General features: G+C 39.2%; 2 protein-coding genes across 3 annotated transcripts; one reads left to right on the top strand and one right to left on the bottom strand.

Annotated features, from left to right (window-relative positions):
• Positions 1 to 347: 347 nt before the first annotated feature.
• Positions 348 to 2,286, top strand: LOC129746578 (uncharacterized). Its single transcript, XM_055740298.1, has 3 exons — positions 348 to 782; positions 839 to 1,927; positions 1,984 to 2,286. The coding sequence occupies exons 1-3, from the start codon at positions 753 to 755 to the stop codon at positions 2,146 to 2,148; spliced, it is 1,284 nt and encodes a 427-aa protein (XP_055596273.1). The 5' UTR covers positions 348 to 752; the 3' UTR covers positions 2,149 to 2,286.
• On the bottom strand, positions 2,186 to 15,379 carry LOC129746577 (phospholipid-transporting ATPase ABCA3-like). 2 transcript variants are annotated; one of them, XM_055740296.1, is made up of 9 exons: positions 14,801 to 15,379; positions 14,342 to 14,629; positions 14,073 to 14,274; positions 13,733 to 14,011; positions 13,283 to 13,670; positions 7,767 to 9,595; positions 6,839 to 7,688; positions 5,694 to 6,732; positions 2,186 to 2,515 (listed from the first exon to the last, which is right to left on the bottom strand). In XM_055740296.1, exons 2-9 carry the CDS (start codon positions 14,548 to 14,550, stop codon positions 2,332 to 2,334), a joined length of 4,980 nt encoding a protein of 1,659 aa, XP_055596271.1. In that variant the 5' UTR covers positions 14,551 to 14,629; positions 14,801 to 15,379; the 3' UTR covers positions 2,186 to 2,331. The 2 variants fall into 2 exon arrangements, with proteins under 2 accessions (XP_055596271.1, XP_055596272.1); XM_055740297.1 differs by having other exon boundaries at positions 14,815 to 15,379.
• Between the last annotated feature and the right edge of the window lie 6,431 nt (positions 15,380 to 21,810).

Below are 21,810 nucleotides of genomic sequence, written 5' to 3'. Positions count from 1 at the left end.
TAAAAGAAGCTCGTAGTTAGATTGTCAGGTCAAGAGATGTCTGGAATCGTAATCCTCAAACTGATTTTCTTTACTCCATAGACACACCTCCTAAATTGAAAATCTTCCCGTTGATTACGCATTATGCAGATCATGCTCAGGTAGTTTGGGATGTATGATCAATGAGAAAACCTTGAACTCAAATTGTACCTTATAAAATATATTGGACAGACTATTTTCCCTGGCGGGATCAGCAATGAAAATACAATATTCACTGAGCCTACATTCTATTTCAGTTTATTTTGGATGAATACATACCTCCCCCTGGAGAGAAACGAGCAACAGCTGACGAACGGATTCATTCACATTCGATTTGGAGAGCCGTGAAATTTAGTATTACTTCTTATTTCGCGAGAGCAAGATGTTAACAGCCCAAGTCGAGGGAACTTAATCGCAATAAAACGAGCAGGTCTTGTTGATGAGCTATCATCACATTCGTAAACAAAGTTCGGAAGGACCGCTTTGTTGGGCAATATCATTTACCATTGCAAGATAAAATTTTCGCCAGGTTCGCTGGTTGATTCGGGGCAGCCAAACATCGCAAGGTAATTTCGGGGCTCTAGAAAGTGAAAACAAATTGTATCATGTGATACAGTTCAATGTTTATTTGTATGGATTGTTATCATCGCGTTTGCAACTCCACGCGCGTTCATACATTTTGCTATGCGTTCTACTAGTCGAATATCTAATATATTTTAAAGTGCAAATCGCGAATGGCTAGCTTTTCCCAGCTCCCCAATGAGGTTCGTCGGTTTAATTTTGGTTTGACAAAAAATAACTTCTATTGACCTATTTCCAGATGCTTGAGAATGTTTTCCAGTACTTGGATTTCAAGAATAGAAAAATGCTATCGCCAGTGTGTACTCGTTGGAATGATATTTTGATGTCAGAACGCTACTTGAAAAAGCATGTTATACTGCAAATCGAGGGATGCAGATTACTGGATGCTAAGAAACCACTTAGAAGAGATTATCGAGCGCTATCAATCAAGCTGGACAATACCAACAGTAATGAAATGATAAAAAATCTGCGCCTAATACATTCGATTTGCGCCAACCCTCGATATTTACGTGTGGAAAATTGGAGCTCAGATCAACGGTTTGGATGGCTATTCGAAGAATTATTCTTCAATCTCGAGCATGTTGAACAACTTCAACTAATGGGAACGTGTAAAACGGAAAAGGGTTCCATCAATTTACAGTTAGAAAAACTTCGTGTACTTAAACTGGAAGCTGCACATCTTGAATATTTTAGTATAACCGCTCCAAATTTAACGGAGCTTAGCCTACACATACGCACAGAGGATGACATGGATTTACTACCTCATTTTGCTGCTCAATTGATTCATCTTACCGTGGTATTCGTTTCTAAGGATATTTATTATTTCTACCGATTGAAATTCCCAAAACTGAAAGAAATGGCAGTTCACAGATGTTTGAAGGGAATGACTCGCAGCGAGCAGAACATCAGCATTGTATTTTTCAAACGCTTAACCCAGCTAAACAAACTACATCTCGCTGTAAAATTTATAGACAGTTATGTCTTGCAGCGAATCAGTGAGAGTCTTTCTTCCACAGTAGACCTCAGTTTAGTTGTTAGCGAAGGTACCATCGAATTATCAAATATATCTAAACTTGTGAGTTTAGAAAAGCTGACAATTTCAGCTGAAAAGGTTAATCTTTCGGGAATTAAATTTTTCAAATTGCGAGAACTCCGGCTTGGTTCGCAAAACTATAACAACGGTACTTACGTTTATGGCTTGGAGAATTTAATGTCATTCCATAATCTTAGAGTCATGGCTTTGCATAATGTCAAATTCTACCCAGAGATTCTCAAGCTCACACCTTCATACAACGTTGAGACGATGATAATTACACATTACAAAAGGGTAAGATTTGCTGATTCAGCTTAACAACCTATTTTAATTTAATCGTACTTTTCTAGTTGGAGGAAAACCATTTGCAAATTTTGGTACGAAAATTTTCAGCAGTTGTCTGGTTAAAAATAGCATCATGCCCCGGGTTCACTATTCGAGAAGTAGAAAAGCTGAAACGTCTTATTCCTAAGCTGTGCGTTGCTTTCGATGAAGTAGCTCTTGGAAGGCTGTGATACAATATTAGAAAAGAAAACGATCCCCTAATTTAACAAACCTTTGTTTATTATTGCACAACATTTAATGAACAAAATCGTAGCTTCTGTTGCTATTCACTGTAAATAAATAAGTACTTACTGTTGTTGTTTTTGTTATTCGAGATTGTGTTCCTTCAAGTACTGAAATTTCCAGAGTGCAGATCACTCATCACTGGGTCTCTGGGAAGCCGTCAAAGCTAGGAAGACCTGTTCCAACGTCGTTTGTCCCAGAGCGTAGTCTTCGATGCCGAACCGGGCCTTGGCTTGCTCCATGAGTCCGAACATTGTTGACCATTTGAGGGACGATTTTTCAATGTGGTACGTCAGATAATCCTGGTAACGTTCCCTAGAATAAAATTTGATAGTTGAACACAAATTTATGTTAAGAGTTAAGAGTAACATCTTTCATAACAGTAAACCAAAAAAGTATTATGTAAAAACAGCGAAAAAATTTTCAGAAGATTGATTCTGTTTCCTACCTACCTAAGGGTCCAGCGCCGATTGACCGGCGCATAAGGCTGAGATAAAAGATCTCCACTGCTGGCGATCCGGAGCCAGCGTCTTCACTTGCTGCCAGCCAAGGTTCTCGTCAACTGTGCGGATTTCAGCGGCTAGACTTCGCCGCCACGAGCTTTTGGGCCTGCCTCTTCTTCGATGCCCATCTGGATTCCAGTCAAGCGCCTCTCTGCAAATCTCGTTTTCATCTCTTCGCAGCGTGTGCCCAATCCATCTCCACTTACTTTCCCGAATCTCGATTTCTAGCGCCTTTTGATGACACCGGCGATGTAGTTCCTCATTCGAGATCCAGTTGCCAGGCCACCTAGCGCGGATGATATTCCGCAGGCAGCGATTCACAAAAACTTGCAGTTTTCGCGTCGTCACCGCATATGTGCACCAAGTTTCACACCCGTACAGCAATACGGATTTGACGTTTGAGTTGAAGATTCGGATCTTAGTTCGTAGAGAGATCTGGCGTGACCGCCAGATGTTTCGGAGACTCGCAAACGGAAATCGGGCTTTTCTGATCCGGGTTTCGATGTTCTTCTTGGTACCACCATCAGGCGTAATCTGGCTACCAAGATACTGGAAGCACTCCACTGTCTCAACCTGTTGTCCAGCTACCACGAAATTGGAACGATTTTCTGTGTTGATTTCCATCGACTTGGTCTTTCCGACATTGATTTTGAGACCTGCTGCCTTAGAGCTTTCGGTGAGGTCGTCGAGTTTGCTCTGCATGTCTTGTTGTGTTTGGGCGAGCAAAACAATATCGTCTGCCTGGTCAAGGTCGTTCAGTTGCTCCATTGTTGAAGGATTCCACGGCAATCCTCGGTTTGGTCTACAGTCGATCGATCCAGTCAAGATCAGTCAAGATTACGATGAGAAAAAGCAGCGGTGACAAAATACATCCTTGTCTCACTCCAGCAGTTACCGGGATAGGTTCGGACAAGACACCGTCGTGCAAGACCTTGCACGAAAATGCCTCGTACTGTGCTTCGATGAGATGGACTAGTTTCTCTGGGACCCCTCGTCGTCTAAGAGCAGCCCAGATGTTTTCGTGGTTCAGTCGGTCAAATGCTTTTTCGAAATCAACGAACACCAGCAGAAGAGAGTCCTGGAATTCGTTGATTTGTTCCAGTATTATTCGTAGCGTTGTGATGTGGTCCACACATGATCGTCCGGATCGGAATCCAGCTTGTTGCCGTCGGAGTGTAGCGTCGATTTTCTCCTGGATCCTGTTCAGAATCACTTTGCAGAGTACTTTAAGGGTTGTACAGATCAAAGTTATGCCACGCCAGTTACCGCACTCTGTTAGGTCTCCTTTCTTTGGAACCTTTACGAGGATACCCTGCATCCAGTCGGCCGGGAATGTTGCAGTATCCCAAATGTCAGCGAAAAGACGGTGCAACATTTGTGCTGACAAGGCAGGGTCGGCTTAAGCATTTCAGCAGGAATGCAATCGATTCCAGGCGCTTTGTTGGATTTCATGTCCTTGATTGCCGCTTCTATTTCAGCCAGCGTGGGCGCTTTCGAGTTGACGCCATTACTGCGACTTACTGTGGGCGCCTCGAGCTGCGGGTTCTGTTGGCCATTGCTAATTTGTAACTCGGAAAAGTTGATAAAAATGCTCAGTCCAACGCTTGAGCTGATCTGTTCGATCTGTCAGCAGCTGACCTGCTCGGTTTTTCAGCGGCATTATTGCATTAGTCCTTGCACCACTAAGGCGGCGAGAAATATCATATAATAATCGGATATCTCCAATGGCGGCGGCTCTTTCTCCCTCTTCGGCTAGGGAGTTTGTCCAGGCTCTCTTGTCTCGTCTACAAGCTCGTTTAACTGCCTTTTCAGCTCCGCATATCGTAAGCGGGTGGCTGCTTTGGCTGACTCGGTACATGCCTGCTCAATTCCGACTTTCGCCTTTCTCCGATCATCGATCATCCTCCAGGTTTCATCCGACATCCATTCACTTCGTCTTCCACAAACTTTACCGAGAGTACCATGGCTCGTCGTGATAAAGGCATTCTTGATTCCACACCACTGTTCTTCGACTGTTCCGTCTGTCGGCAGCTCCGAGGCTCGGGATTCTAGCTGTCCAACGTATGCCCTTTTCACCTCTGGATTCTCCAACCGCAACTCTCAGTCAAATCTCGCAAAGGACGAGGTGATGGTCAGATGCAATGTCTGCGCTTCGTTTGTTGCGGACATCAAGAAGGCTCCTTCTCCATTTTCGACTGATGCAGATGTGGTCAATTTGATTTTCTGTTCGGCCATCTCGGGATACCCAAGTGACCTTATGTGCTGGTCGATGGGGGAAGAGCGATCCACCGATCACCATGTTGTTGTTGCCACAAAATTCTACAAACAGCTCTCCGTTTTCGCTCATCTGTCCTAGACCATGGCGCCCCATGATGCGCTCAAAGTCCTGATTATCGGAGCCAATCTTTGCGTTGAAGTCGCCTAAGTGGATTTGAATGTCACCCTTCGGAATTCTCTCAACCACGCTGTTCAATTGACTGTAAAACTGCTCTTTCTCCTGCAAATCGGCAACGTCAGTTGGCGCATAACACTGAACCATTGTAAGGTTTCTGACCCGTGTTCTGAATCTGGCTACGATTATTCTTCTCTCTTATTTCTTCTCTCATTTTCTGTAACAATACAAGGTATCAGGAGCAGTAGGTTGTTAGCCTAAAGTCCCTATCCCGCGATGGGGCTGCCATCTTGGACTTAACTGGTGGGAGCTGCATTTCATAAATTCAGCCGCTTGCTGCAAGACAGACGCTGTTTGAGCCGCCCCTGACCTGGAGAACAGACGCTCGGTTGTTGTTGCACGCCGCCCCTGACCTGGGGAACAGACGCGTTTAATGCCGATTTTAATGCCATCTTGAAATCCAAGGTAACAATTTCCGTTTTGCTCTAACAATAAACAGTCGTATAAACCTAAACATTTGCTTTTGGAAGCAAGTAACACAGACTTATCCAAACAAGACCTAGAATAATAAAATGGAACAAAAAGTGTCATCTCTTACCTTAGACGGCTTCCTTCTAGTTGAGTTTCGATAAAATTCATGACTAGATTGGTTCTATCATCTGTAGTTGGTTTATCACATTTGCTAAGTTTAACTGTTAAGAAGTACCCTTCGGTGAATTTGTTCTTAAGATGCTGGGCCGATCCAAGGCACTTGAATTCCCCGTTCACCATAATTGCGATGCGAGTGCACAGTGCTTCGCATTCTTCCATGCTGTGCGAGGTTAGAATGATGGCCTGGCCATTGGCCCGAATCCGGCAGATCACGTTCCAGAAATTCCGCTTTGCTCCCGGGTCCATACCGGTAGTCGGTTCGTCCAGGTACACTATTAGTGGGTGGCCGATTAAAGCTAGTGCGGTACTCAATTTTCGTTTATTGCCACCGCTATAAGTTTTGATTTGCTTATCGAGATGCTTAGTGAAATTGAAATCTTCCGCAAGTGTTGAAGAAACCGAATCAATGCATTTCCGGGGAACACCTCGCAAAAGTCCAATAATTTTTAACGTTTCTCGTCCAGTCAAATCTTCCAATAGAGCGTCAAATTGTGGGCAATACCCAATCAAACGGTTTACTTCATTCATCTTTGCTTTCATTGAAACTCCTTGCACCCAACCATTTCCGGTTGAAAGCTTTTCGTCTCCCGTTAGCATCTTGAAGGTTGATGTTTTGCCAGCCCCATTCTGACCCAACAATCCGAAACATTCGCGTCCTTCCACCTTAAGCGATAATCGATTAACGGCCAGGAATGATCCGTAGTATTTGGATACGTCCTTCAAGACCAATGAATACTTATCGAGATCCCGTTCTTCTATACCATAAATGAGATCTCGTTCTTCTTTCACATCCGAATCTGATTCGCTTGTATCTTTTCTAGTTGCGGTAATCTGGGCTTTACCCCATGGTTTGGAACATTTAAAGTTGCAGTTGAAAATTTTAAGCTCATTTACTAGTAAAATTGTGAATGAAATGACACCCACGGCCAGCATATACACCAAATTCCGGCTGATTCCAGTTGGTTGAAAGGAGAAAATGTCTGTATCTGTAATTAAATGAATTTACTAGATTTTCTTCTATAATTTTCTAGCGTTTATGCATTAACTTTGAGAAAATATAAGAAAATTTGGGTTTTCTATCAGCATACTCACCACAACATCTTTTGTCGAAGCTACACAACAAATCGTCGGTACAAAATGGCATTGCTTCGCATTGCGCATCACATATCTGCCGAATTGTCAAAATGAGGTTAATGTTGTTCAAGCTATGACTTAGCGCGAAGTGCGGAAATATCATGTAGATCCATTCAAGTGTTTCGGCAACGTCCTTCAAATTAAATTCACTATACTTGAGTAGAAAGATTCCGGTGAAAAACACAGTTCCAGTGAAAATATTGAATATTAGCATTTTGATGAATCCGGTCGAAGGGACTTGGAAAAAGTACGACCCTAGATAGGTGAACGGAATAACTGCACTTCCGAAGCAAAGCATAACAAGAGCCACCCGAGACAGCTCCGTAGCGGATGACCATCCTTCTTCTTGAAATACTGACAAAGTTAGAAGGTAGAGAAGCATTGCTAGGATGAACACCATAAAATCCCACAAAAATGAAACAACCCAAAACACCACAACATTGGCGCCACTAACGAACTGCAACAATTTAGCACCGGAGGCTCGCTCCTTGATATAAAACATCACATACATGGCTCCAACGAAAGCCATCGCAAAGCCCGTATTGAAGGCCAACTGAAATCCTAGATTACTGCCGGCTTGCAGGCGTAGAAACCGAACTCTGGAGCTGTATGGCAGCGGTTTATTCATAATGTCTAGGGTGCAGTTATCGCAAAACGTTCGCAATATCGCATTGTAGATCGTGTTCAACGAAAGTGGTGCCGTATGGTAGGCCTTGTTGTTGAACCATGCCGTGTAGTTGAGCTCCGATTCGTCTAGCGTGGCTCCGATCATGTACTTATTGTCCACCTGCTTGATATTCTCCATGGACTAAAAATTAAAATGAATTACTGTTTTCATTCCGAAATTGTCCGAATATAACCTACGTATAAATCGACAATAAATTACCTTTTCAAGAATGTAATTGGTGAATGATTCTGGAATAACAGCCAGTTTGTTTGGTGGTGATGCTTCCGTCACAATATCGATGTAACTCCTCGAGACTGGCGCAAATTTGTCGTTTGTTTCCAATACTGTTGTCAGCTGTGAGTAAGATTTGAATGAGATTTCCAGCGGTGGCAAAACGATATTGTTCGGAAAAGAGCGTACAATAACTATAATAACTATAATGTAAAACATAGACAACGTAGTTTGCAGCGTTGAGATCTTCCAGGCTCGAATAAAGCTGAGATACTTTTTCATGAACATAGCTTTGATTTGATTCGCCAGTAGCCTCTTGCCGTCGGCTAATAGTGAAAGAGATTCATGAGGTTCAAATGTATGTCCATTAGCGATCATAGAAGGTTGTTCCAGCTGATCATGTACATTCGAGTCACTTCCTAGTTTCATAAATACTTCTTCCAGAGTTGACATGGTGATTCCAAAACTGGAAATTCCGCATACTTCGGTGTGCTGCTCTAAATCTAACAGTATTGCCTCATATTTGCTCAGATATTGTTGCTTAAGTACGTAGCTCAACTCGGTTCCAATATCGGTATCTATTTCTATATCCGGAATGTAATTCTGCAATAATTTGGTCAAAACCGTAGGGTCACAGTCATTGTTTTTAACACAAACGAGCCTGTAACCCTGACCGAATTTCTTTTTCAAGAAGAATGGTGATCCAATGGCTTTCAGCTCACCCTCAGCCATTATAGCCACTCGATCTCCCAGAATATCGGCTTCGTCCATGAAATGCGTCGAGAGCAAGATGGTACGTTCTTTTTTCTCTTGCTGTAACAAATTCCAGAGAATTCGTCTTGCTGCGGGATCCATCCCTGAGGTAGGTTCGTCACACAGCACCACTTTTGAGTTTCCGCAGAGTGCAATAGCCATGGAAAGTTTTCGTTTCATTCCACCGGAGAGAGTGTGCGATTGTGCATCTCGTTTATCTTCTAAGTCCAATAGCCGTATGTACTTGTTAATTTCTTCAGTGATTTGCCTATCCTTGAGTCCTTTTAGTTTCGCAAAGAATTCTATGTGTTCCGCAACAGTTAATTCGTCGAATAGAACATTGTGTTGTGGACATAGCCCTAGCGAGTTTCTTAGTTGCTCAATATCATAGCGTATGTCGAATCCATTGACTACTGCTGTTCCACTCGTTGGAGGAAAAATTCCGGTTAGCATCGACATTGTCGTCGTTTTACCAGCCCCGTTATGACCTAGCAGCACTGATATTTGACCTTCATAGAAATTTAACGTTAAATCGTGCACAGCCGTTTTGTTTCCTTTGTATATCTTGGTAAGTCCTAGCACCTTGATTCCTGCATGTCTATCCGTGGGCTCCTCCTCTGCATTCGTCTGGCTTTGATTGGTTAGGTATTCTCTGTTCAGCGTGTTTGTTTGACGTTCGTATCTGCTTTGGGGATACCAGAATTGTTTGGTAAATATAAAGTTCCATTTTTTCGGAACGCCGAATTGTCCTGGAGCAACTTGTTCCACATATAAGGCAATGGACAGGTAAATTAATGCATCAACTATCATCATACCCATGACGTGTGCTACTGTTAGCTGATCGTCGACTGTTACTGGTGAAAACAAATTTGACCATTGTAATCCAACCGATGTGCCTTCGTGTTTCATGAGCAACATAAAACCGTAGCCCATTGCCGTGTTACACCACAAGCTGGAGGCCAATTTGGCTCCCAAGGACATACGATCGTAGTTACCGAAGGTTATATTGTAGGGCGTCAATGAGTAGAACCATATGATTCCGGAAACGCCGGATGCGATGTTTGCTGGAAAGGAAACGAGAAGACGGAGTTTATTAATTTATCTTGGCCATTTGAAAGGTGAGGTCTGCCATATGGCAGTAGACTGAGTCGATTTTGGGTCATATTTTAATTTCTCCATTCTTGGGGTCTTAAACGCTTTGTTTTGGTTCAAACTCATCCATGAGTTTTGCCAAATTTTTAAGTAACGTTTAAATGAGTAAATTTAAACGTTTAGGTTTGTATGAGAAAATTTAATATTTTGTACTAAAAAATCATTTTTTTTTTGGTTATTTTGTGAAACCGAGCCTGCTAATGGATTTTGTGCTAATTTGTAAATTCTCTGAAGGAAATTTTTCGCTGAACAACGCTGCCCAAGACCGTAGCTTTGTATCTTATTACACAAAACATTTACTAGGTGTTGAATAGGGGCTTTTTTGGCATTGAAAAACAATAAATTCAGTTGACATCACTGCTGGGTGCATAGCGAGGTATTGCATAACTACTTTTCATGCAACACTTCGCGAAAAACGTCGATAAAATTCAACAACAATACTTTGCGAGGCAGAAGCAGTGATGTCAATTAAATTTATTGTTTTTCAATACCACAAGACATATCCCAGCTAAACAGCTAACTTTTTTTGAATGCATGAATAAAAATCGATCAAATTTTCAGCGAAGTTACCTAGTTACGTAATGTTTACATATGCAAATTTTTATGATGTTCTGAAGAAATTTTTCGACTTTAATTTTTGGGCAACACGTGCGCCATCTAGAATGTATACTATAAACGACCTTTTTTTTAAATAATGGCAATTTTTGATTTCGTTTACTGTTTCCTGAAGCTTGACCTTCAAAATAACTCAAAATTTTGAATATGGTCGGAGTTATAACAAGTTTAGCTGATTGTCCTCCTTCGGCACAAAACAATATAGTTGAATTTTTATTACTCCACCACCGTTTTTGAGTGATGGCACTGTTCCAAATCCAACTTAAACAGATAATAAACTTTGTGGGTCCGATTGAACAGCTTTGAAGAGAAAACGGTCGCATTTGGAAGCAGTCTTCTTTGTATTTTAGCCATTCATCCTGTCATTCGTTATGTAAGAATGAGTAATTTGCAGTTTCCGCAAATCGTTAGCCTCCTCAAGTACTAGGCTCAATTTTTTTTCAACTTTTTATCCTTGTTTATCTCCGGGAAATATAGGCGAGAAATGTCAACTAAAAATTTCTGTTTGGAAACCTACCAGGTGACCGCTAGAGAGTTCGTTTTGCTGTCCATTACAAAAATTTTCAAAATATCTCTCCACAAACAGTCCAAATATTTTGCGCACGATTTTACCACCGTATTTCGTTTATTTTAGCGGTGGGTAGTTTTTATACCTTGTTGAAAGGAATTCGAGTCTATTTAAAAGTCAACTAGACGAACTAGTCAATGATCCAGTCAATAAAATGACTTTTTTATCACTTCCTTATTCATATTCTCGGATTGAGCTTGAAAAACCCTCTATCATTCCTCTCACTTCACGGAATCAACAATCTTCACTTTTATTCAAATTTTAGCTCACTATTGGGTCCTCTATTACTTTTTAAACGATTTACCATGTGAACTTTGATCGAATAGATGATTTCCAGCTGTTTTTGGGTCTCCCACTGGGACTTTTTTGGATTACTCTCGATCCTGTCTAAAAAATTTTGTGCTTCAGTATTGGGCGATATCTCAAAACCCACTTGATAGATTGTTACCAAATTTTGTGCACGTACACATTACATTACTAGGTAGCTTCACTAAAAATTTCATCAAATTCCATCCTTACATTCAAAAGATATTCACGAAACAAAATGTTGCATTTTTTTCGAATACACTCCTTACATCAACGATGCAGCTGTCAGACAGTCATTGAAAAACTTATTCAGTACAACTGTGATCGTAAACATCAAACTGAACTCGAACTCGAGGACATCGGCTCAGGAAGCAACTGACTTGCCAACTGAGCTATATCACAGACCATTTAAACAGCTAATAACTTTTTTGCCTAATAAAGCATGGATCACGATGAATCTGGACGCACTGTTTATTATACCATAGCGCTCCTAGTTGTCGGATCTGGAATGTTTTGACAGTACTTTGTTCGGAAATGTTTGCTCTATCAGTGCTGAAAATTTCATTACGATTCGTTTTGTTCCAAAAAAGTTACACGTGATGGAAGCCGCGAGACGAAAACTAATTTTGGACACCCACGTCAAAAACCCAACGTAGTCGGGTTCAAAAATCGCGAAATCCATAAAGATGGTCAAATCGACCGTGTGCAGCGTTCTTAAACGTTTTCGTAAGTTGTATACTATCGATAGGCAGGTTCATACCAAGCGTTATAGTCGACCTAAGGATCGGAAACTGCATTTGCAGGTGTTGAGAACGATCAAGGTAAACCTGGTAAACCCAGGGCAGTCGGACTATGACATCACCAAGAAATTCAATGCCGACCGGTGCACCGTCAGAAGGATTCGTCTGCGCGAAGGAATACGATCTTATCGGGCCAGTAAGCAGCCAAACTGGACATTAAAGAAGTATGTAGAAGCCAAAAGACGTGCCCGGAAGTTATACAACAAGGTTCTAACGAAGTACGACGGATGCATCCTCATGGATGACGAAACGTACGTGAAGATCGATTTTGGGCGGCTTCCTGACCAAAAATTTTACAAAGCCACTGGTCGGGGTGATGTCCACGCCAAGTTCAAATTCATTTTTGCCGATAAGTTTGCAACAAAGTGTTTGGTCTGGCAAGGTATTTGCAGCTGCGGACGAAAAACTCCGATTTTTGTGAAAAACAAGACCATGGACTCCGAAATGTACAAGAAGGAGTGCCTGAAAAACATTTTTTTTTTTTCATATACATATTAGATCTCACAAAGGACCAGTGAGTTTTCGACAGATTTGGCAGGCTGCCCCTACAGCAAAGAGGTACTACAGTGGTATCGGGACAATGGGTGGATTTTGTCGAAAAGGACATCAACCCACTCAACTGCCCTCAATTCCGCCCTGTCGAAAAATTATGGGCAATTGTCAAGCAGAAGATGAAGAAGAACGGTAGGACGACTCAGGATGCAACAGAGATGAAGAGATTGTGGAACAAAATGGCCCCTGAGGTCAGCGAATAGGGTGTCCGAACTATGATGCGTGGTACTCAACGAAAAGTTCGAAATTTCATCAAAACAACATTGGAATATTTGTTTTATTATTTTTCCTTTAAAGTGCAATAAAATTCCTACATTTTGAGTACACAATATTTTAATTTCGTTTACAAAGCTCTGAGATAGACCCTTTTTAATGCGTACATGTTCATCGTGATCCATGCTTTAAGATACGAAGTTACCATCTTCGACAAAGTTGTGCAGCGGAAAATTTCCTTCAAAGAATTCATAGATTTCCCCAAAAATCATTGAGTTTTGAACCAAAACGAAGCCTATTAGACCCCAGGTTTAAGAAATTCAAAAAAGACTCCAAATCGACTCAGTCTAACATGGCAATGAACTTGAAACAATGTTGTAGAATGAGTACTCCTTCAGTTCTCTTGATTTGATATTTAAAAAACGCAAAAAATCGTTTCTGACAGCACATTATTTTGTATCAAAGCTAGTTTTACTACAAAATCCTAAAAATTCTCTGACATTTTTGAATTTTATTACATTGTAAGTTTTTCTATGACGACTTACCTTTAGAGAAGAACGAACTAAGCATAAAGCAGAACGTGATGGTCATAATGCTGTAGATGAAGAGGAAAATCCAAATCAAAAGCCAGTTCGAGAACTCGAAAATCGCTATGTCCGTATTGGTGGTAAGGCTAACGCAGAGCAGCACCGTAATCAGCGTGATCGAAATCGACAGAAGAATTAATGTTTTCACAAACCACGCGGTCCAGTGCAGCCAACCGGTAAGACCCATCACTTTCATCGTTTCCTTCAACTGCCGCTCCTTTTCCAGGGTAATAAATTTGACCGTATTTATGCACGAGTAGAAAAAGGCGATCATTATTATGGCGGGAAAAAGATTTTCCAACCCTCGTAGCAGTGGATCATTGTAGAAGGGCGGATACGGGAATCGCTGCAAATTAGAATTTGTGTAAGTCTGATAGTTGCAATTTTCGTTTAATTTTATATAGGTACCTTTAACGAAACAGTTGGTAGCGTGAGATTCACATTCTTAATGCTTAGTAAGGCACGTGTAACAGCATTTTGTACAGAAGCGAAACCTTCGCCGTAATAATTGGCCGGATATCCACCGTCTGTGTAATTGACTGCTCGAGCTCCGTAGGTTTGAAACGGAGGAAACACCAGAAAGGTACGCCAGTTAGCCCAGAACTGTGCTCCCGGAAGCATAGTCGTTCTCATTTCACTTGGATAGCGCAAGGCAAATGAAATATCATCCGGAATGCTGGTAATGTTCTGAAAAATTCTCAGACGAATTGTCATGTTGTAACAACTGAACGGAATCCTCCAATTTTACCTCTAAATTATCCCCAAATTCAATTCCTGCTAAGTAGTTGTTGGTCACTAGCACGTTATACATACTTTTGCTATCATTATAGCTTCGCACTCTTACGTCGGTTCCTAAGGTTCGAGCAGCTTTCCGAACAACCCGTTCTAGGAGTGCATTCTTGGGGGCATAGGCCAAAGTTAAGTCAATCGGATGATTCGTTACGAGAGTTCTGAAATTAGATATTTATTACGTTATAAAAAAAAAACACTTCATCGATTTCTATTGATTTCACCTACCGTATATTTGCTATACTGCTCACATTCAGGCTTTCGAAGGTCGTCGGTTTGCTGTAGGTTGAGGGATTTACCAAACCACGAACAAGAATCAATAATGAACAAGCCAGCACCGGAATGGTTATCTCGAATATGGTTTGAACGTAATGCCTTTTCTGGATTACCCAGTTTTTCCACAGCAGCAGCCGAAATTTATCCCAGTTGGAGGTCATGGTGGAGCTTTTCTAACTGCAAACTTCTAGAGCCAATCGAAGTTCTAGACTATGCTAGCAAGCTGCTCTAGGCAATCACCTGAAAAGCAATAAAAGCGATGACGATTATCCACTAGTATTAATCACACTTTTTTCCGCGAACTGCTTCCAGAGCATTTGCTTTTCGAAGGGGGTTCTGCTTCTAAGTCGGTTGGACTTTGTTATCTAATATCTAGTTTACAATAAACCCAAACACCAAAAATGTACATACCACTTATTAATTACCATTACTTCCTGTTACGCTTGATGTCATCGAATATAGGTACCTACTTAATGACGACAAAGTGCGTGTGATTCAAGTGTGTCATCTACCAAACTCAGCTGTAAGTGACAAGTGACCTTACAGTAGCAGAGCTTTGATCGAACGCTCGAATGATTAGTCGGTCCTCTTGATGTGGTGTAGGTGAAACCGCTGAATGCTGCCCTCTCAACCCCCCAAACAAAGCATGACTTTTGGCGATTCCGCGTCATGAACACACAGTCTGTTTATATCATTCACATTTCGGGGAGCACGTGGTCGAGCGAAGTATGGGTGAGATCTCGCGTACGTTTGGTATATAATAAACAAACGCCATGCGCAGTTCAGGCAAAATGTTTGTTTACCTACCCGGTGCAAATGTACTGATCAGTTTTGTATAAACCATCTGTTTTGATGTTTATTTTAACTCACATTTCATTTAACTAATTTAAACAATGTTACACCCATTGCACTGCTACATTATTTACAATAAGTTAAGTTAAACACTACATACTTCGACAAAATAATCGAAAAATTGGTCACCGGCGGATAATGAAACCGGTTTTGAATGAATTCTCTCTGTGAATGTGCCATTCATCTGTTAACCCTTCAATAAACGTTCTTGAAAAAGGAATTTTAAAAATCTTTTTAATCTCTTGCACCATCACATAATCAAAATGGCTAAGAATGATTAGCACAGTAATGTTAAATCTATTCGACCATTTTTAAACATTTGATTCAAGGGATTTAATTTAAAATTGGAATTCCCTCGCGAATTAACGTTCTGCATAAAAATTGAGTGAAATTAAAGCAATTGTTATCTTAAATAGCTTCAGGGGTGTGATTTTGCTTGTAGTTAAATATCACAGAAAGTATTTTTTCTAAAAGACAAACGTACCAAGCTAAATTCCTCATCGCGATATGAATTAGATCAAGCTCAGTTCATTTCGAAATGATTGTATCAAGAGACAGTAACAAGCAAAATTAAGCTACATTGAACTGCCGCAGCGATGTATGCGTGTATCTAAAAAGCCATTCTTTTGATCGAAATACTGTATATGAAGGAAATAAATGTATTTTTTCGATAATTCATGAAAAATTTGGAAAATATTGATCAGTTTTTCCCACTTATATTTCGACAAATCTGTATTTTGGGTGGCTGTATCCTTCTTCTTTAGTTTACGCTTCTTTTTGGTTCAATACTTCTCTTTTGAAAGAAACTGAAGGCAATTTGATAGACAAAAACCAAGCAAAACCATCATGAGATTGAACCTCAAGTATAATCGGTTAGTCAAGACCGTAGGTTGCGAAATATACCTACAAGAGTGCTTTTTTAGGCTTTTAAAAACAGTGAAAATCAAAGTTTTTGTTTTGAAAATTGTTGTTTTTTCCATAGGAGCAGAGTCTTGGCAAATTATTATAGTTTTATAGAAAACATCCAGCAAATACATACTTTAATCTACTAGGGACCGTGCCACGAGCAGAAATGTTATAGGATTCAACCGCTGGAATTTGTTTGAAATAGGGTTTTTCACAAGTTTTGTCGTCCATCAGAAATCATCTGTCCCAATGCCTCGGTACCGGCAGTTTATAAGCTCTGGAACTAGCAAAAAATTTCTGTTTGAGGTTAGATTTCAGTGATAGCTAGGCAACACTTTTAGCTTATCGGAGAAAAATTTGCGGGACATTTAAACGATATACGCTTAGTTTTTTGCTTGTTCAATAATAAAAACTTTGGTATGCATGATTTGAACTTGGTGGACATTTTTGACAGTATTTGCTTACTTTTCCACCACTCGGTCACATTTTTTTTTTTGAAGAATTAACGGTTTTCCAGCTATCGATTTGATAATGATGGTTTTATAAGGAAATTTTCCTGTGGAAAAGAAACAACAATTTTCAAAACAAAAATTTTAGTTTTCGCTGTTTTTAAAGGCCTTAAAAGAGTAATCGTGTATGTATCCTCCGCAACCTACAATCTATGCTAACCGTTTCAATCTAATAATGGTTTAACTTCGTTATTGTCAGATTTTGCTAGCAGACATTCCATTAAAAACGCTTTTAAGTGGCTCAAAAAAAATCAAGTTTTGTTAAAAACAGCTGTATCCACTAAATTGTCCTCAGTTTCTATCAAAATAGAAGTATTGAACCGAAAAGTAGCAGAAATTGAAGGAGGAGGATGTAGCCACCAAAAATTCAGATCAGACGAATTATAAGTTTGAAAAACTGTTCAATGTCATGACTGAAAAAAGTGTGCGCTGGCCGATGGAAGGTACCAAGAATAAAGTATAATTTTTTCTTACGTTAACGTAACATATTTTTTTTCAATTTTTTTCATGAATTATCATAAGATACTTCATAGAAAGTACTTAGATCAAACGAATGGTTTTTTTGATACACGCATTCGTAACAGTCGCATTTCTAAAAGAACTAAGCGTTACAATTTCGAATAAATAAACTTAAACTTACACAAAAACTAAATTTGCTAATGCAAAAGTGTATTTTAAAAACTATTCATATGATCGGAAAATTTTCTATGGATGAAAGGAAGGTGTTATTATGATATTTAATGTAGAAATATAAAAAAAAAAGTCCATTGATTAAAAATAAATACTCTTACTTTATTAAAAACAACTTTTCTATCTTTGCACACTTTTTTCAGTCATATATTGATCTATTACTTTTACCACAGAAGCAAAACCTATGCAAAATCACGATATTTTACATAAATTTACCTGGAAAAACCAATTGAAATCTGGTTGGAACCTTTTCATGAGTAGGCATTTCGAAGAATTTGACCTCTTAAATTCGGTTTTAACATTAATTTCTTTGTCCATCAGAACACATATGTCACATTGCGTAAAAACCGGTTGCACAGATTGCGATCCATGGAAGTGCTCATTTTTAGTTATTGGCTGGATGTCTACTAGACAGGCAACAGTTTTCCCTTATTTGATATCAAGGGTTCCACTACGATGCTTGGTTTGAACTTCGTGAGATTCCTAGAGTGGCTTTTTATACTTCTTAACCATTTTGACCAAAAAAAAAAAATTTCTGAAAAAAATCAACCATTCATGAGTTTTCAAATCAACAATGAAGAATTTCCAAGGCGGTTGTGTAAAATTATTTTTTTCATGTCTTTTTGCATCGTAAATATCTCAAACACACGTAATTTTAAAAATCTGAAAAAATATGCAAGATAGTCCTTTTTATAACCAACACAATGCTGCTAAATTTTTGTATATCCGAGCTCAAGGAACGTAGCTATCACCGAAACAAAGTGCCCGAATCATAGCTGATCATAGCTTTAGCTTCTCGATTGAACAACAACAATCAAAGTTATGCCTCTTTAAAGTTGTGTCTTAAATTCACTCATTTAAAACCGAAGAGGGTAGTGTACTAAATTCACGTCACGAAATTTCAAGTTATTCTGAACAATTTTCGAACGAATTTGATGTACACTAGACTGCCCCAAATTTGTATGGGAAATTTCAAGCATGTTAAATGTTATGCGCTGCTGACTTAAATTGATCCTAGGCCTAGTACAAGGTATCATGCCAAATTTAGGCCAGATTGGATCACGGGAAAAGGTCGCTCAATGAGCCTAAAGTTTGTATGGGATTTTGGGAAATTTTTCTCGGAAGGACATGAAAATCCCCTTTTTCATGAATAAATTTGGTCCCTTTCGGCCGACTTCATTTGAAGACGGTTTTTCTTAAAGCCTAAACTATTTTTTCAGGGTGATATTCATCACTGTTAATGCTGCCTCAAAATGTTCGAAGCAATGTCTCTCATTAATAGTGATGAAAAACTCTTAAAAGAGGTTAACTATTTTTTCAAGGTTAATAACTTTTGTGTCTTATCTTGAATCGAAATGCAATCTTTGGATGAAATAGTTGTCATAGTTTAGGCTTTAAGAAACCCCGTTTTCAAAAGAAATCGGCCGAAGGGGACCAAAGTTATTTATGAAGAACTGTATTTTCGTGTTCCTCCAGAACAAAATGTCCCAAAATACAACCTTACAAACTTTAGGCTCGTTGAGCGACAACTTCCCGTGAACCTATCTGGTTCAAATTTGACATGAGACCTTGTACTAGGCCTAGGATCAATTTAAGCCTGCAGCGCATAACTTTTTCAAATATCGGGTCATTTGGGGCACTCTAATAAACACTTTTTAAAGTGATAAACTTTTCAGTATCTTTCCTTATTTTGGCTGGCACTTGAATAGCAACATATTGAGGAATCATATGTTAAAATTACTACTGTTTCTCACAATCTTTATTTGAAGATTCACAAAACATTTTTAATTTTTTTTTAATATTTTTGTTTTCATATTCGGAAATAACAAACGAATTAAAAATCAACATGTTCGATTTGTAAAAATCTGACCACCTGGAGGGTCAAACAGCTTTTAGAGCAAATTTCATTTATAACATTTTACAAAAAATCAAAAAAATGACAAAAGAAGAATTTGAAATTTGCTCCTAATCCATTTTGGAATATCTTCGCGATGAGAAACTCCATGGTTTAGGACCTACAGGCCTCGCATAAACTCATAAACATACGTTTATTCACATATGTTTGAAAAACTTGTGATCCTAAAATAATTTTTCATCTTTCCTTTAGTGATTGAGGGCATGTTATAAAGTTCAAATTTAGCATGAGCATTTTTAGAATTTTTTTTTCCATCAATAAACACAGACCAGAGTTGTTCAAAACAGTCTGAGATTCATCGGTTTTGGAATCGAAATCTTGGGGCTAAATTTATTCCCTATTCTAACAAAAGATTTTAAAAGTGAAAAAATCATTTTTTAAGCGCTAACTTTTATATGTTTTGATGAAATCTTCTGCTAAGTTGATGTTTGAAATCACACGTACTTTCGAGAAAGTCATTTGGATCACATACAATTTTAAATATAATTATAAATTATAAATACAAAAATTTCAGCACAAAAACAACATATTTGACTTTTTATCACTCCACCACAGTTTTCGCGTAGTGACAATATTCCAGATTTAACCAAAATAGAGAATCAACTTTGATATACCTATTGAAGTGCTATGCAGTAGGAAGGAAATGTTCGCATTTTGAGGCAGTCTTTTTAGTATATTTAGCCATTCATCGTGTCAATCGTTATGAAACATTGACTGAGTGACATACACCGTCTTAGCCGATTTAGGCTTTACAGACTGAATAAATGACGTGAACAACTTAAGATTAACATTTATCATCCAGTACCGAGATGGGAATCGAACCCATGCCATCAGTGGACCTAGCGATTACCGTCTTACCACGCTAACCACTCGACCAGCGAGACGTACAGTTGCAGCTTCTACAGATCGTCAGCCTCCTCAAGTGCTAGACATCGCGCATTACGGGCGGGTGCTGTTCGGAATTTTGTGAATGGTTATCTAGGCAGTTGTTGGATTGTGAAATATGTCCGTACTCGAATTTGGAGTTAAATGTGGATTTATTAGTGTATAGCAAAATTTGGTAGGGGATAGAAAGGATGCAGAGGCAGTGATGATTAAAGAAGATATGGGACAGGAATTAAGAAACAAACCATGAGTTGAGATTCCTCAGATTTTTTACGAAGAAGGTGACGCTTAAAATAAAGGTGATTAGAGTGAATAGGAAGTTCAGTATTTGCAGATGATGATTTCACATCGTAAAAATGTCTGCCCATTTACCAAATGGTGTTTCTTTTTCACGAGTACGTCTTTAATTTATGCGATGAATTCGGATTGACACGCACACTCAGAAGTGCGATGCTGGTGAGAGCGGAAGAATAATCATCGAATGTGTGAATAGGTGTTAGTGTGGCGTAATTTGATTCAAGCAAGCTGAGGAATGAGGAAGCATATTGAAAGGGAATTTGGTGAGCTCGTTTCATGGCATTTCTCTTCTTTTTTCTCTGTACTCCTGTACAAAAAGCGCCTTTAAACCTACAGTGGCGAGTAGCAAAAACATAATTGCACTATTAGCTAGCTTTGAAGTGCTACTGAAATTATACTTCATTGTACCACTTCTTACTGTATCCTTTTGAAAATATCATATAAATTATTATCATATACTATTATAACATTATATACTCATATATTTATATTTTTAATATTTTCACACATTTCCTTATACTACAGATCAAATAATAATATATTTTCAGAAGGAATGCATCTGGTGATAACCCAAAGAAACTATTGCAAGCGGAGTGGGTTGCCAACCATTGTAGGTTTCTTAGGGTTGGATGCCTTCCTTCGATGAACCATCGGCCGTGGAAGCCCGAAAAGTAATTCGAAGGCCAAGCCACACAGACATAGGCAGGCCCTTGCTACCGATGGGGGAACCATACATACATACATACATCACCGGAACATCCAGGCGAGACATTCCCGAGAAGTATCTGGCTGGAAACTTACTAGGGCCCGCTAAAGAGTTCATTTTGCTGTTCATTACGACATTTTTCAAAATACCGCTCGAAAGCAGTCCAAATATTTTGCCTGCGATTTGACCACCGCATTTTGTTAACTTTACAAGTAGGCAGCTTTTTACCTTTTAAAATTGAAATAAGGCGTGTTTATTAGTAAGCTACACGAACCAATCAGATTTTTTTATCACTATTGAAAATTTTAGAATTGCGCTTCATAAAATCTCTCACATTCCTCAACAACATGTTATCAAACTTTACTTTAAAAAAAAAATTGTAACTGTTGGATCCTCTTGAACGATTCACCTCACAAATTGTGTTCGAAATGTTGATTTCCAGCTGTTTTTGGGTCTCCCACTGAGACTTTCCTGGATTTTTCTCGAGACTGACCAAAAAATTTTTTTCTATCGGACGCTATCTCAAAAACCACTTGACTTGATTTTCGTTCTTTCACCGTGAATTTTCAGAAAAAGGAATGTCCGGAATTACAGATTACCAATTTTTTCATTGTTAAAAACACTTTTACTCAACATTTTGTACAATAAGTAGTGCGTTCGG

The sequence above is a fragment of the Uranotaenia lowii genome, chromosome 2, assembly GCF_029784155.1.
Source record: "Uranotaenia lowii strain MFRU-FL chromosome 2, ASM2978415v1, whole genome shotgun sequence".
Lineage (NCBI taxonomy): Eukaryota > Metazoa > Arthropoda > Insecta > Diptera > Culicidae > Uranotaenia > Uranotaenia lowii.
The sequence above is the reverse complement of the archived record's forward strand: the minus strand, read 5'-3'. Positions and strand labels throughout refer to the sequence as shown.